Source organism: Convolutriloba macropyga, unplaced genomic scaffold (assembly GCF_964194025.1).
Source record: "Convolutriloba macropyga unplaced genomic scaffold, txConMacr16.3 SCAFFOLD_6003, whole genome shotgun sequence".
Classification (NCBI taxonomy): domain Eukaryota; kingdom Metazoa; phylum Xenacoelomorpha; order Acoela; family Convolutidae; genus Convolutriloba; species Convolutriloba macropyga.
In genome coordinates, this window is record NW_027449475.1 from 1 (window position 1) to 14,456 (window position 14,456).

The following is a 14,456-nucleotide window of genomic DNA, read 5'->3' on the forward strand; positions in this document are numbered from 1 at the left end:
CAGCAGCCGATCGGCGGTGGTATGAGCGAGCGCTCTGACCGGAGCGGCCGTCGAAATTCGACTAAGTCCGGAACCGGGAAAACAGTGGTAACCGAGCGAGCGGTTCGCGGTTACGCGTACGTCGTACGTCGTGCTGTACGCGCGGGGGCGGAACATGTGCTTGTACGGAATTTTTAATGCAATTTGACCTGCCGAGCTGAGCAGGGGGGAGTCTGGCAATTGCCTTATTTGCCTGCCCTACCTACCCCAGCTATCTAGCTAAAGGGTACCAACTCCGAATGCCATGTACAAGAAAGAGTGGGGCAGGGGCTCGAAACAGGGGTGCAGGGGTTTTTCGACACAGCCAGGCCTTCTCCCGGGGGTGAAAAAACAAAACCAATTCCATAACGCAGGTGCCCCCGGCCGGCCGGGGCACCCGGATCGTAGGGCTGGCCCTGGGCTGGCCCCAAGACGGAGCAGCTGGAGCGCTGAAATTGATCAGAGGAAAATGAGAGGCGGTATCAGCATTTACAATACCTATCATCCACTGCATGATAACTGTCGCAAGGCAGCGTGTCTGGGCTGCCAGACCACATGGAGTATTCTGCTGTGCTATTCATGTCTGGACACTGATCCAGGGCAGGCTTGTAGCTGCTCCTGTGCACTGTTCTTTCTGGGCCGGTAGACTTTCAATGGCAGCCTGGTCAGCCGGGCCTGGCGCTCCATGATGTCCGGAGCTTAAGGCTGCCATGTTCAACTGGTGGCCAGCATCTTGTCCAGTAGTTTCAAATGCTTCCAAATGGGGAGCAGAGAGTTTGCAGCGATTACTCCAGAGGCAGCTGCGGATGGCACCCCTATCCCGGGGAAGGTGGAGTCCCCACAAGCGATGAGACATTCTGGTAGCCCAGGCTGTTTACCGGGCCCCGGGAAGGGCCAGTCGCCCGGCGGGTACGCAGGGCCGTAGGAGCCACGGTGGCGTCGGTTGAAGCGGGCATGGGTGAGAGGTGAGCCGATCATCTCCACCTCCGCTCGCTTCCTCGCGTCGGGAATCACACGCTCCAGGGCATCCCAAAGCACTTGCCCACGCTCCTCCTGGCGGCCGAGCAACACGTGCAGGCGCTGAAACTCAGATGCAGAGAAGGCAGGAGCTGCACGTAGGGAACTACGGCGCTGAGAGCATGGTTCAGTCCAGCCGCACACGGAATGGCCGGTGACGGAGAAGGGTGGGGAGGGCCGAGGGGCACGGGCGGTAGGGCAGGGGGGGGAGGGGGGAGATGACAGGACGTGGCAGAGGCAGACGACCGCAGGGACGATTCTGGAGCGATACCGCCGTAAGCCTGACTGTGGAGACTGCCAGGTGAGGTGGGGCAGCTGGCACTCGCCTTCAGGGCTGCGTACTCCGGGCTGGACCGGTCCAGGCCCGCCCAGGTGTCAAAGGACTCGTTGGCGGCGCCATACACATGCACGGTGTGCTTCCCCGGAGGCGCAAGGCTGGGGTCCAGGGCCGTAGGGATGCTGATGTTGATGATATTCAGGGGACCGTCCACACCCAGCTCCCAGTCACGCACCACCAGGTGGTGTATGCCCAGCTCCTCAGGCGGTGGCAGCCCCGTGGCATCCAAGCCGGCATGCAGATGCAGGAAGCTCTCGCACTCGGGCACTTGTGAGGCTGCGCTCTGCAGCTCGCTGGCCACGGGGCCCTTGAGCAGCTTCGGAAGGTCCCACACCGAGAGATTTGCGACAACAGCCTGCTTGGCCCGCAGAACCTCAGCACGGTTCCGGATGCGCACGCCCACTGCTCGGCCGTCCTCCACCACCACCTCTTCTACATGCGAGCCCAGCTGGACGGTCCCCCCGTACTTCTCGATACCCCTCACCAGGGCATCAATATATGCCTGGCTGCCGCCCACCGGGTAGTCCAACACTGCCCCCTTCTTGTGGCGCTCGGCATACATGTAGGCCATCTCTGGAGCAGGCATGCCGCTGGCCAGAGTGCCTGAGATCACAAAGCTCTCCAGGTCCAGCATCTTCTTCACAAAGGGCTGCGTCACACCGGCGTCCTCGACCATGTCGGAAAACGGACCTTCCAGCTGCCCCACCATGGATTCCAGTCCGCCGCACGCCCTGAAGAGCTCAGTGGCACGTCCTGGGACTGAAGGCAAGTATTTCATCATTGAGAGGGCCACCCACGGGTCCGTCCGGATGGCCCCGAAAGGGATCCCGCCGGCGAAGTCCGCCAGCGGCTGCAGCTGAGCCTCCAGCGCCCGCCACTGTGCCACCCCCTCCGCGCCCGCAAATTTCTCGAGCTGCGATGCATATACGTCGGGGTCCACAATGCAGTCAAACTGGCCCTCCGGGAGGTACATGGTCCATCGGTCATACGTGGCACAGGGCAGGGGCTCGTCCAGCAGGTCCAGAACGTTTTTCAGACTGTTGGTCGACTGCCCCTTGGGATCGGACAGCCCCAGGTAGAAGCTTGGCCCGGAGTCGAACTCATAGCCGCCGCGCTTGAAGCTGTGAGCGACGCCGCCCGCTGTTGTGTGGGACTCGCACACCTTCATGGCGGAGGCAAAGCGGTGCAGCAGCAGCCGCGGGCGAAGGTTTCAGACAGACAGGTATGAGTGGGCAGAGGAAGGGCGGCCTGCTCGTGTGGGAGGGAGTGGAAGCCGGGAGGAGGGCATGCGATAGAGGTATGCAGCACATGGTAGAAGGGGGAAGGGGGGGGGGGGGGGGGGGGGGGGAGCTGAGGCAGGGGGCCGAGGGCAGCGAAGACCGCGGACAAGGGGAGATCAAAGAGGGATGAGGCGACATGCAACTGAGGCTCCGAGAGGATTGTGGATGGTGATTGCTCTGGCAGTCTTCTGCCGGCCGGTATGGGTAGATGAGGAGCAGCTAAACACACCGTGACCTTGACGCCGGAGTAGGCGAGCACTGCAGCACAGCACAGCCCTCCAAGCCCGGATCCTATCACAACAACATCCGGCTCCTGCTCTGCTGCAGCACCTGTGTGGTGGGCAGCATGTCACAGCCCAGCCACACGCAGCGTGGGAAACTGAGCAGCGCTGCCCCTTACCCTTCCCTTCCCTCCTCAGATCTCTCCCAGCCACCCGTAGCCTCCGGCCGGTGATCCGATGCGCATTGGAGGAAGCCACACGCACAAAATGAGAGGAACTGAAGTGGGGGACACGATCACAGGAATGCCGCGAGAGCTCACCCTTGGAGGAAGATGCTGCGACTTGTAGCCGGGCCGCCCTCTGATGCGTTAAGATTCCTGTACGCAATGGCCGGCTCGAGCAGCGTCGCTTACCCCACGGATGAACGGGTCGCAGGCCTCCTGCCGTCGCTGCCTGTGTGGCCATGAGACCTCCCGGCAGGCTGCCGGCTTAGTTGGCGAGGTCTTGTTGCCGCCCGCTCTCGGATGGGATGAAGGATGGCAAGCGCACCCGCCTTGAGGCTGCAGGGGGCGGCTGAAGTTGGACTCCTGCTGTAGTTCTGCCTGTATATGGGTGAAGGCAATCGCTGATCAGCACAAGACATTCTTGAGGGATGTGTAGGCGAGGGTTTGGAGGTGAGGTGTCTGCGTGAGGAACTGTTGCCAGCAGACCAGGGCCAGTGACGGCAGGCTTTGGTCTGTCCCGGCTTCAGGCAATGAGAAAGAGGCAGCTCAGCACACGTCTGCATTGTGTCATCACACAGCGATGAGGGGACGGCGGGATAGCATCAACGTGTCCCTTGGGTGCAGCCCCAAGGCACCGCATTCCACACACACACACACGCACACAAACGTGCAAGGGCAAAAGATTGGTATGTGAATGCACAACGGAACGGGCAGCTTACTTGCCAGTCTGTCGAGTGATGGCATGCAGTGATGGCCTCTGTTTCCTCGTGGATGCTGCCGCGGTGGACTTGCCAGGCAGGTAGAGCCTGGACCGGCCATCATGAGTGTAGCTGGACAGCATGCACAGCTGATCGCGTGTCGGCCCTAGCGTGCAACGATTCCAGGAAGAGCTGCCAGACTTGGGGTTAAACCGCGTACCATAGTCCTCAGGCAGCTAGTACGTGAATCCAGTACGTACAGACCAGATACGAACGTTAGGGGACGAATTTGACCAGATTTCCTTTTGGATATGCTGAAGAAACGTACATTTTGGTTCGCCATGTATCCGATCCTTGATATGATCCTGCCCAGCTGGCATGCTGACAGCCGAGTCTTGTAGTAGGCTGTTTCGGTACGTTCGAAATTGAAAATTCCGAACTCGTGGTCGCGAGCTGCTACATGTGCTTGAGTCCACGACCAGAGGCTGTCCGCCGCTCGATCGTGTGTGGCGCGTGATCGGGGGTAGCACTCTGGGGCCCACAGGCGGAGCACTGGACTGCACGCCGCCCTCCCCTCAAATCCGGGAACGCTTGCGCTCCAAACCAGTAGACCGTGCAGCTAGAGCTGGCGACCGTGAGTTTCGGGCAAGCCGGCGGATCGAACGCCGCGCGGAGAAATTCTAGAACCGTACGTGGAGGCTTGACCTCCACCCTTGCATATCGCGTGCAGCGACCCACCCTCAATCTCCAGCTGAAGATCCGTGTCTGATTGTTGTACCATGGCAACTGGTCAGGAATGCTTCGGCACCAAGCTGCAGGTGCCGACCCATCTCCCGCTCCCCGTGTGACGCATGGCGACGTCCAGCGATACGCAGGCTTCGGTATACGAGTTTTAACGTCGGGCTTTGCCTGCAGGCGCCAGCCCCTCCCTTTCGGAATTCGGAACTCTCCCGCCCTCTCGGTTCATTTCGACGAATGTAGTTCCTTTCTTCATCTCTGTGCTTCACTCCGTTGATACACGGGAGGCTTGCCTCGGCGAGAGGCGGCCTAAATTTAGTCAGATTCTCCGCACCTCGTTGCCCCTTTGACGCGCCATCACTCCACTATACTCCACCCACTGCCAGGATTAAGAGTCGGGGGTGTGGAAAGTGAGATACATGACCGACCGAATGTCACTAGACCGTGTGCCACATGGGTAACTTTTTGTTGTCTACACTCATCAAATTTAGTTGAACAGTGTGTGTGTCTGTGTCTGTGTCTGACATTTCAAAGGCTGGCGCTGCCGGAGCTTCCGGCGATGGTGTGGTCCGGCATGCACCTGCTCTGCGCCCCCCAGCCATTGGCAGGACACCCGCGAGGCTCCAGCCCAGTCGTCTCCCCGGTGAGCAATCGGCTCGTGATTCCCTCCTCCCTCGACCGCATACCTCCCTAGCCGCGGATACAACCTGAACCTGATTCTGGCCCGTGAACATGTGTGGCCGTGAGGTTGAGCTCAGCGTGAAAATGTGGCTTTTTCCAGGGGTGCCCTGCCGAGCAGCAGCCTCCAACTTGCAGAGCGGAGATGACGACAAAGACCTGTCACAGGCAATGCCACACCAGCCGAGGATCCCTGCCCGGCCCAGGCGTCGATCAAAGGCCGCAGCAGCGCGCGTCGTCGAGGCGCCATCAGTGGACACAGAGCTCGATGAGGAGCTGACGGAACAGTCCCCTTCAGCCTTCCCCCCTCGGCCTCGCCGCCAACGGCCAGAAAGGCCTCACTTGAAAGAGATCAACGAGCTGTGCAGGTACGCTCCAAGGCCATGGCCCCGCTTTGTCTTCTCACCCAATCCCTCACAGTGACCGTTGGATTCGCGCTTGGCCTGAGCCGGGGCCAAGGAGGGGGTGAGCTGTGAACAGTGACAGTGCCGTCATCGCAGCCCTCTCCTTCCTGGTAGCGGCACAGTCCCTGACAGCTTTTCTGGTTTGCCTTCACTTCCGCAGGAGCCCAGCGTTGGTCGGGATGGGGTTCTACGTGGTGGGGCGGGCGGCCGCAAGGGCCGCCTCTGCCACAATACAGTTCTTCAGCAGCGATGGCAGCGTCTCATCAGAGCCCAAGCCCTCTAAGGCCGCCATACCCGAGGCGCGCCTGCAGGCAGCCCCAGCAGACCCACCGTCCGCCCCTGTGGCTGATGACAAGGGCCAGCAACAGCCGCCGCAGCCCTCACCCTCCGACGCGGACGAGACTGCTGCTGTCGCCGCCGCTGGGTTTGTTCCTGCGGCGGTGTGCTGGGACGAGCTCGAGTCGGCAATAGAGGTACTCTCCCGCCTGTGCCCCCTCCCCCCTCCCCCCCTTCTCCAGACCTGACCTATCCGCTCTCTCTTCGCCCCACTTCTCCACCGTCCCTCCTGCCCTCCGCGCCTCCATTGCCAGTTTGCTTCCCAGCTTGCCGTCATGCCGCCTCCCGTCCCTCCGTCTTTGTCATCAAGGTATGACACCTCACGGGACATACCTGCACTGATCAGCAGGATGCTGACACCCCCGCCGGGGAGGATCTGTCCCAGCGGGAGCCGCAGGTACAGGGCCCCAGCCAGGCAAGCCCTGCCGATGCCACGGGCCCCCAAACGGCAGCTCCACACCTTCACCTTACGTACCTCGCGGCTCAGGATGTCTACTTGTCGCAGGACACCTACTTGGCAGAGCTCGCTGACATCGCGGACGAGCTCGGCCAGCTCCGTGTCTCTGTTGATGGCTCGACAGCCCCCAAAGCCGACCGCACCTTGCGGGCAGAGGAGAACGAGGGATTCAACGGTGCCTCAGAAGCGGCTGAAGTCGAGAATTCTGCCGGCACAACCAGCAGTGACATCGAGAAAGTTGCCACTGGTGATGCGCTTCAGGCCGAGGAAGGGCTGGCAGAGGAGGAGGAGACCACGGAGGCCGGCATTGCAGAGGAGGCCAAAGCAGACTCCTCTGCTGAGCTGTCACCCTCGGCAGAGGCCAAGGTTGAGGCCCAGGAGAAGGAGACCGAGGACGAGAAGCTAGCTGACGAGGAGGCCAGGGAGACCGCGGATGTCCAGGAGGTGGAGGGCAGCCTGTCCTCTGAGGCTGATGTCAAGGTTGAGCAGGGAACTGAGATGGAGGCCTTGAAGGCCCCCGAGGGTGAGGAGGAGGAGGAGGACAAGCCCGCCAAAATGCGGGAAGTCAACGGCATCACCGCTGCAGAGCTGCCAGCTGCGACCAAGGCTGAGGAGCAGGAGGAGGGGGAGGAAGAAGAGCAGCTAGAGACCGAGGAGAAGGGGCCCGAAGCGAAGGAGGCTGAGAAGCCTGCGATGGCGCTGGAGGTCGAGAGCAGCCCCTCTGCCGAGCTGCAAGCCTCAGGAGTGGCCAAGGCTGTAGCCATGGACCAGGTAGAGAAGACTGACCAGGACCAGGATGTGTCCACAGAAGAGGAGGCGGAGAAAAGCGATCGGTCTCAGCAGGTGGAGCGCAGCGCCTCTGCAGAGATGCCGATCTCGGAAGAGGCAGAGGCCAAGGTCGAGGCTGTAGAGGAGGAGGAGGAGACCGAGCCTCAGCAGGAGGACGACAAGCCGGAGGGGGCGGTGGCTGAGATGGCCGCTGGGACGCAGGAGCTGCCAGCCTCGGCACAGGCCAAGGTTGAGGCTGAGGAGATGGAAGATGAGGAGAAGGTTAAGAAAGCAGAGGCAGACGCAGCTGAGACGACTGCGACGCTGCAGGAGATGGAGAGCAGCTCCTCTGCAGAGCTGCCAGCCTCAGTAGAGGCCGAGGTCGAGGACACGGCCGAGGAGCAAGAGGAGGAGGAGGAGGAGGAGGAGGAGGAGCAGAATCCCGAGGGAGTGAAGGCTGAGAATACCACCACGGCGCTGGAGGAGGAGAGCAGCTCCTCTGCAGAGCGGGCAGCCTCTGCAGAGGCCATGGCTGAGGTCGAGGCCGAGGCGGAGCAAGATGAGGAGCAGGCAGAGGCAGATTGCACAGAGGCGACTGCCATGGCGCAGGAGGAGAAGAGCAGCCCCTCTGAAGAGCTGCCAGAGGCGGCAGAGGCCAAGGCCGAGGCCGAGGCCGAGGAGGAGGAGGCAGAGGGAGAGGCGGCTGAGTCGGTTGCTGTGGCACAGGAGATTGATAGCAGCCCCTCTGAAGAGGTACCGGTTACAGCAGAGGCGAAGGCTGAGGAAGAGGCGAAGTCTGAGGAGGAGGAGGAGGAGGAGAAGACCAAGGCTGAGGCAGCTGAGACAACTGCGGCAGATCTGGAGGTCCAGAGCAGCCCCACTGCAGAGCTGCCAGCCTCAGCAGAGGCCAAGGCTGAGGAAGAGGACGAGGAGGTGAAGGAGAAGACCGAGGCTGAGGCAGCTGAGACAACTGCGGCAGGTCTGGAGGTCCAGACCAGCCCCACTGCAGAGCTGCCAGCTACAGCAGAGGCCAAGGCTGGGGAGGAGGAGGAGGAGGTGAAGGAGAAGACCGAGGCTGAGGCAGCTGAGACAACTGCGGCAGGTCTGGAGGTCCAGACCAGCCCCACTGCAGAGCTGCCAGCTACAGCAGAGGCCAAGGCTGAGGAGGAGGAGGAGGAGGAGCAGGAGGAGGTGAAGGAGAAGACCGAGGCTGAGGCAGCGGAGATGACTGCTGCAGAGCCGGAGGTCCAGAGCAGCCCCTCTGCAGAGCTGCCAGCCTCAGCCATGGCCATGGTCGAAGCTGGGGCTGAGGCTGAGTCTGAGGAGGAGGAGGAAACCAAGGCAGAGGCGGCCGAGACAGCTCCCGTGACCCAGGAGATTGATGGCAGCACATCTGAAGAGCTGCCAGCCGTGGCAGAGGCCAAGACTGAGGAGGTGGAGGTGGAGCAGAAGGCCGAGGCTGAGGCAGCTGAGACGACTGCCACAGTGCCGGAGGTCCAGAGCAGCCCCACTGCAGAGCTGCCAGCCTCGGCAGAGAACAAGGCTGAAGAGGCTAAGGAGGAGGACCAGAAGGTCGAGGCTGAGGCAGCTGAGCCGACCGCCACCGTGCCTGAGATGCAGAGCACCGCCTCTGCAGAACTGCCAGCAGAGGCCATGGTCGAGGCCAAGGCTGAGCAGGAGGTTGAGATGGCGAAGGGAGACGAGGCTGAGACGACTGCCGTGGCACAGGAGCGTGAGAGCAGCCCACAGGAGGTTGAAGAGCTCTCAGCCTCGGCAGACGCAAAGATTGAGGCCAAGGTGGAGGCTGAGGCGGAGTCACAGGAGGAGGAAGCCGCGGAAGAGGAGGCTGAGACACCTGCCCCAGCGATGGAGATAGAGAGCAGCCCCGCTGCAGAACGGGCAGCCCTGACAGAGGCCGAGGTCGAAGGCGACGCCAGGGAGGAGAGTGACGAGGCAGAGGAGGAGGTGGAGCCGGAGGAAGAGGCGGCCGATACGATTGCCGTGGCTCAGGAGGTGGAGACCAGCCCCGCTGCAGAGCTGCCAGGTACAGCAGAGTCAGCGGTTGACGCTGACGAGAAGAAGGAGGAGGAGGCCGAGGGAGAGGCCGTGGAGACAGCTGCCGTGGCTCGGGAGATTGAGACCAGCCCCGCTGCAGAGCTGCCAGTTACAGCAGAGGCTGCGGTTGACACTGAGGAGAACAAAGAGAAGGAGGAGGACGAGGCCAAGGAAGAGGCCGAGGCCATGGAGACGACTCCAGTGGCTCAGGAGGTGGAGACCAGCCCCGCTGCAGAGCTGCCAGGTACAGCAGAGTCAGCGGTTGACACTGAGGAGAAGAAGGAGGATGCTGAGGAAGAGGTGGTGGAGACGTCCGCCGTGGCTCAGGAGGTGGAGACGAGCCCTGCTGCAGAGCTGCCGGTAACAGCAGAGGCCGCGGTTGACACTGAGGAGAAGAAGGAGGAGGCCGAGGAAGAGGCGGTGGAGACGTCCGCCGTGGCTCAGGAGGTGGAGACGAGCCCTGCTGCAGAGCTGCCGGTAACAGCAGAGGCCGCGGTTGACACTGAGGAGAAGAAGGAGGATGCTGATGAAGAGGTGGTGGAGACGTCCGCCGTGGCTCAGGAGGTGGAGACGAGCCCCGCTGCAGAGCTGCCGGTAACAGCAGAGGCCGCGGTTGACACTGAGGAGAAGCAGGAGGAGGGGGCCGAGGAAGAGGCGGTGGAGACGGCTGCCGTGGCTCAGGAGGTGGAGACGAGCCCTGCTGCAGAGCTGCCAGTAACAGCAGAGGCCGCGGTTGACACTGAGGAGAAGAAGGAGGAGGAGGCCGAGGAAGAGGCGGTGGAGATGGCTGCCGTGGCTCAGGAGGTGGAGACGAGCCCTGCTGCAGAGCTGCCGGTAACAGCAGAGGCCGCGGTTGACACTGAGGAGAAGAAGGAGGATGCTGATGAAGAGGTGGTGGAGACGTCCGCCGTGGCTCAGGAGGTGGAGACGAGCCCTGCTGCAGAGCTGCCGGTAACAGCAGAGGCCGCGGTTGACACTGAGGAGAAGCAGGAGGAGGGGGCCGAGGAAGAGGCGGTGGAGACAGCTGCCGTGGCTCAGGAGGTGGAGACGAGCCCTGCTGCAGAGCTGCCAGTAACAGCAGAGGCCGCGGTTGACACTGAGGAGAAGAAGGAGGAGGAGGCCGAGGAAGAGGCGGTGGAGATGGCTGCCGTGGCTCAGGAGGTGGAGACGAGCCCCGCTGCAGAGCTGCCGGTAACAGAAGAGGCGGCGGTTGACACTGAGGAGAAGACGGAGGAGGAGGCCGAGGAAGAGGCGGTGGAGACGGCCGCCGTGGCTCAGGAGGTGGAGACGAGCCCCGCTGCAGAGTTGCCGGTAACAGCAGAGGCCGCGGTTGACACTGAGGAGAAGAAGGAGGAGGAGGCCGAGGAAGAGGCGGTGGAGACGTCCGCCGTGGCTCAGGAGGTGGAGACGAGCCCTGCTGCAGAGGTGCCGGTAACAGCTGAGGCCGCGGTTGACACTGAGGAGAAGAAGGAGGAGGAGGCCGAGGAAGAGGCGGTGGAGACGGCCGCCGTGGCTCAGGAGGTGGAGACGAGCCCCGCTGCAGAGCTGCCGGTAACAGCAGAGGCCGCGGTTGACACTGAGGAGAAGAAGGAGGAGGAGGCCGAGGAAGAGGCGTTGGAGACGGCTGCCGTGGCTCAGGAGGTGGAGACGAGCCCTGCTGCAGAGCTGCCGGTAACAGCAGAGGCCGCGGTTGACACTGAGGAGAAGAAGGAGGAGGAGGCCAAGGAAGAGGCGGTGGAGACGTCCGCCGTCGCCCAGACGACCCCCGCTGCAGAGCTGCCAGTAACAGCAGAGGCCGCGGTTGACACTGAGGAGGGGGACAAGAACAAGGAGGCTGAGGGAGAGGAGGCCGAGAAGACCCCCCTACCACCGCAGGTGGAGAGCAGCGCCTCTGCCGAACTGCCAGTCACAGCAGAGGATATGCTTGAGGGTGATGAGGAGGAGAAGGCTGAGGGTGGGGAGGCTGAGAAGGCTTCGATGGTGCCTGAGGCTGAGGCCAAGGGGGAGGAGACCGGGGAAGAGGAGACCGAGAATGCGGCTGGCGAATCCGCCATGGAGCAGGAGACGGAGATCGTCACCTCATCTGCTGTGGTGTCCTCGGCAGAGGACCTCGAAGTCATCCTGACAGCCGGGCTGTCAGTCTCTGTTGCCTTGCAAGCCGGTGGTTCCGAGAGGCCCGGGGCTCACCGCATCGGGACCAAGCCAACCTTCCAAGTGGAGGCCAGGCAACAGCCGGGGGAGACGGAGACAGTCGCCAGCTTGCAGGACAGCAGCCCATCAGTGGGGCTCAAGCCCTCAGGAGATGACTCGGAGGAGGAAAGGCAGCAGGCTGAGGAACAGGAGGAGGAAAAGCAGGACAGTGTCACTGCAGCGCAACAACTCGCAGTGGAGGTGGACGACGAGGAAAGGAAGGAGGAGGTCAAGGAGGCGGACACGAAAACTGGTGGTGTGAACGAGCCGGCGCGCAGCCCTTCCTCAGTGCTTGAGTCACCAGCTGAGGCCGCTGAGGAGGATGCGGAAGCAGAGCGGGTCCTTGTCACCCTCACCCCAGGGCCGGAGGGAGTCAGTGTGACCCTGACGGTCGCCGCGTCCTCCAATGTGCCGCCGCCCGAGGAGGGCGACAGCCAGAAGGAGGAGAGGGAGACGGGCGAACAGAGCGCCGCAGTTCAGGAGCTGGGGAGCGGCCGTGCCCCTGAGCTGCAGGTGTCAGAGGAGGTCGCCGAGGGGGAAGGCACTGACGCGAATGAGGGCAGCTCCGCGGTCATGGGAACCACAGAGATGGAGCAGTCTGGTGCCGCCGAGCGTCTCCCGGCCGCTGAGGCTCCCGAGCAGCAGCAAGAACCGCTCACAAACGCTGTCGGCCAGTCCTGCCAGCATGGAGGACGCGTCCATGCCTTCCGCTGACGCTCCAGAAAGACGGGAGGCGCACGGCCCTGCCAGCAGCACACCCGGTGCGGTCGAGGCCGAGGCTGAGGATGAGGATGAGGATGAGGCCAGCCTGACTGAGGCGACAGCCGACGCCGTTGACTCTCTGGTCGCCGATGGCGAGAGCCCCCGGGCTTGGAAAGTGGACCGGCTTGGGCGGTGGACCCCGATGGACGTTGCTGTGAGAAAGGAGGCCGGACAGGACGCAGACGACGCAGTGTCCCTGCAGCCCGCACCTGAAAGAGTCTCCGACACGGTGAAGGCAACGGCAGTCGGCTCCAAGACCACTGCCGGCCGGTCCGTCGGATGTGTCGCCAGGCCGTTTGCCCCTTCGCTGGCCCGCGGCGCCCGCCGCAAGGCCTCGTGCACCTTCAGAGCCCTTCCACAAGACCGCTCGGCCAGCCTGGCTGCTCCAACTGATCTGTTGCCCGCGTCTCTGGCAGCCAAATGGTTCTCCCTGGGCCTCGGGTCGGCTGCGGCAGTGGCAATGGTGTCAGTGCTCCAGGCCTCGGAAGCGTTCAACACCATCTCAAGCTACGTGGCAGAGCGCCCGTGGCTTCTCCACCGCAGTCTCGAGGAGTTTTGGCTCTCCTCCACTTGCTGTCCTGCGGCTCCGCCTGTCTCGGCCGGCCAGCCCTTGTCCCTCGCAACCGGCTGCCTCGCTGGTCTGGCCTTGGCCCATATGGCCACCGACCAGAGCACCGCCGCTGCCAGCCTGCCTGCCGGTGTTGCTGCCGTTGCAGTGGCTGCCGGGGTCGCGGCCTCAGGAGGCACCGGCCTGCCAGCTGTGACTACGACTGTGCAGGTGAGCAAATGGGCGTGGAGTCCCCCCGTCCCATGTCACAAGGCACAGGCTTTTGCTCTCCTGGAGCCTTTCACCATCCTCTCCCTCTCCCTGGGTCGTGGGCCCTGCCCACCTACTCCACAGCCCCACCCTTCCTGCCGCTCTTCTGCCCCCCTCCCACCTTCCTGCGCCGCTACCACTCTGCCATGCTTGACCCTCGCCCCCGCCCTGGACAGCAACTCGCGGGGAACCATGCCAGGCTGTGCCGAGGGATTTCTGACTCGCCTCTGCACCTCTGCACCCCCCCCCCCCCTCTTTCTCTCTCTCTTGCAGGAGAGCACCTCGTTCTGGGTGCTGGCCGAGACGCACTGCAGCAGCGCCGTCATGTGGAAGCGGCTCTGGGGTGCCAACCCCCACGTGCCGACGAAGGCCGTCAAGGCGGGAACCACCCTGCGGATGTTCCTTCCCGCCGCATCCTCCACCGCGGCCGAGCTGATCGGCGACACCGCGTGAGCCGGGCATGAAGAACCCTTCAGCGGCCTGCACTGCTCGCGACGGACACGCCTCCAACCCACCTCGCCTCCCCCCCCCCCCCCCCCCCCCTCTGTATCTATCCTGCCGTCCACCGGGTGTTGTTGGCGTTGAAGGGGCTCAGCCCTGGCACTGTACACTACTTAGTTAGATGGTTAGCTACCGCAGCAGATGTAGAAGCCGCTGCTCACCACAGAAGAAGAAGCAGAAGCCCACCTTCATGCCGCGAGCGTGCGTCGCTTTCCCCACCCGCTCCAACACCATGGGGCGCCGCCATATGACACACCGAGAGCCCACGCACGCTCAAACGGCCGTGGGCTGCCGTCCTCTCTACTTTGGCAGCCACGAGATCCCCCCATCATATCACTCTGAATCGCGCAGCGCGGGACAGACCTCAGAATAACATGTAATGATTGGCTGCTCCTACTATCCTCGTGACGTCAGTGCGGGCCTGCACGACTGACCTGAGCGCGATGGCGCGTCGGAGCACCCCACCTGCACGGTCGGAGACTCTCGACACGAGTGACGCAGCCGTGCTGGCGGAGCCATGGGACCGTTCCTCGCCCCTCGCGAATCCAGGCCTCATGCAAGTCTGTGGCATGCAACGGAGCGTAGGCCGAGTGCCTCCTGATAAGGATCATTACAACTCGGCTACGTGATGTCAGCGCGCCCGCAGGCCTTAGAGCGGCGTGGCACCACCAGGATGCAGCAACGTCTGCTGTGGGCAGCTGGCATAGCTCGCCGCTGCCTCGCCATACTAGCTAAGGGCCCCGCACATGTTGGTGGCGGCGCGGGGAAATTCCCCACGTCTGCAGGTACTGCATGTGCAGTGGTGACCCGCGCCCGCTATCATCCGTCCTAGCATCAATTATACCTTGAGGAGACGTGGCCTGGATAGAAATGGATGGCCGACCCCCGATCGCTGCGTGCGTGTCTAGCTACATTGCCATGAAGCACACGGGACCGCAGCCTGCAAGGCTCTACC

At 63.0% G+C, this 14,456-nt stretch overlaps 1 protein-coding gene across 1 annotated transcript; it reads right to left on the reverse strand.

Annotated features, from left to right (window-relative positions):
- Positions 1-1,028: 1,028 nt before the first annotated feature.
- LOC142355058 (uncharacterized) lies at positions 1,029-2,540 on the reverse strand. The gene has a single exon (XM_075407341.1). The coding sequence runs from the start codon at positions 2,538-2,540 to the stop codon at positions 1,029-1,031; it is 1,512 nt and encodes a 503-aa protein (XP_075263456.1).
- Between the last annotated feature and the right edge of the window lie 11,916 nt (positions 2,541-14,456).

What these genes read in the sequence shown, in the direction of transcription:
- LOC142355058 (XM_075407341.1), bottom strand. Translation starts at nt 2,540, where the DNA reads ATGAAGGTGTGCGAGTCCCACACAACAGCGGGCGGCGTCGCTCACAGC.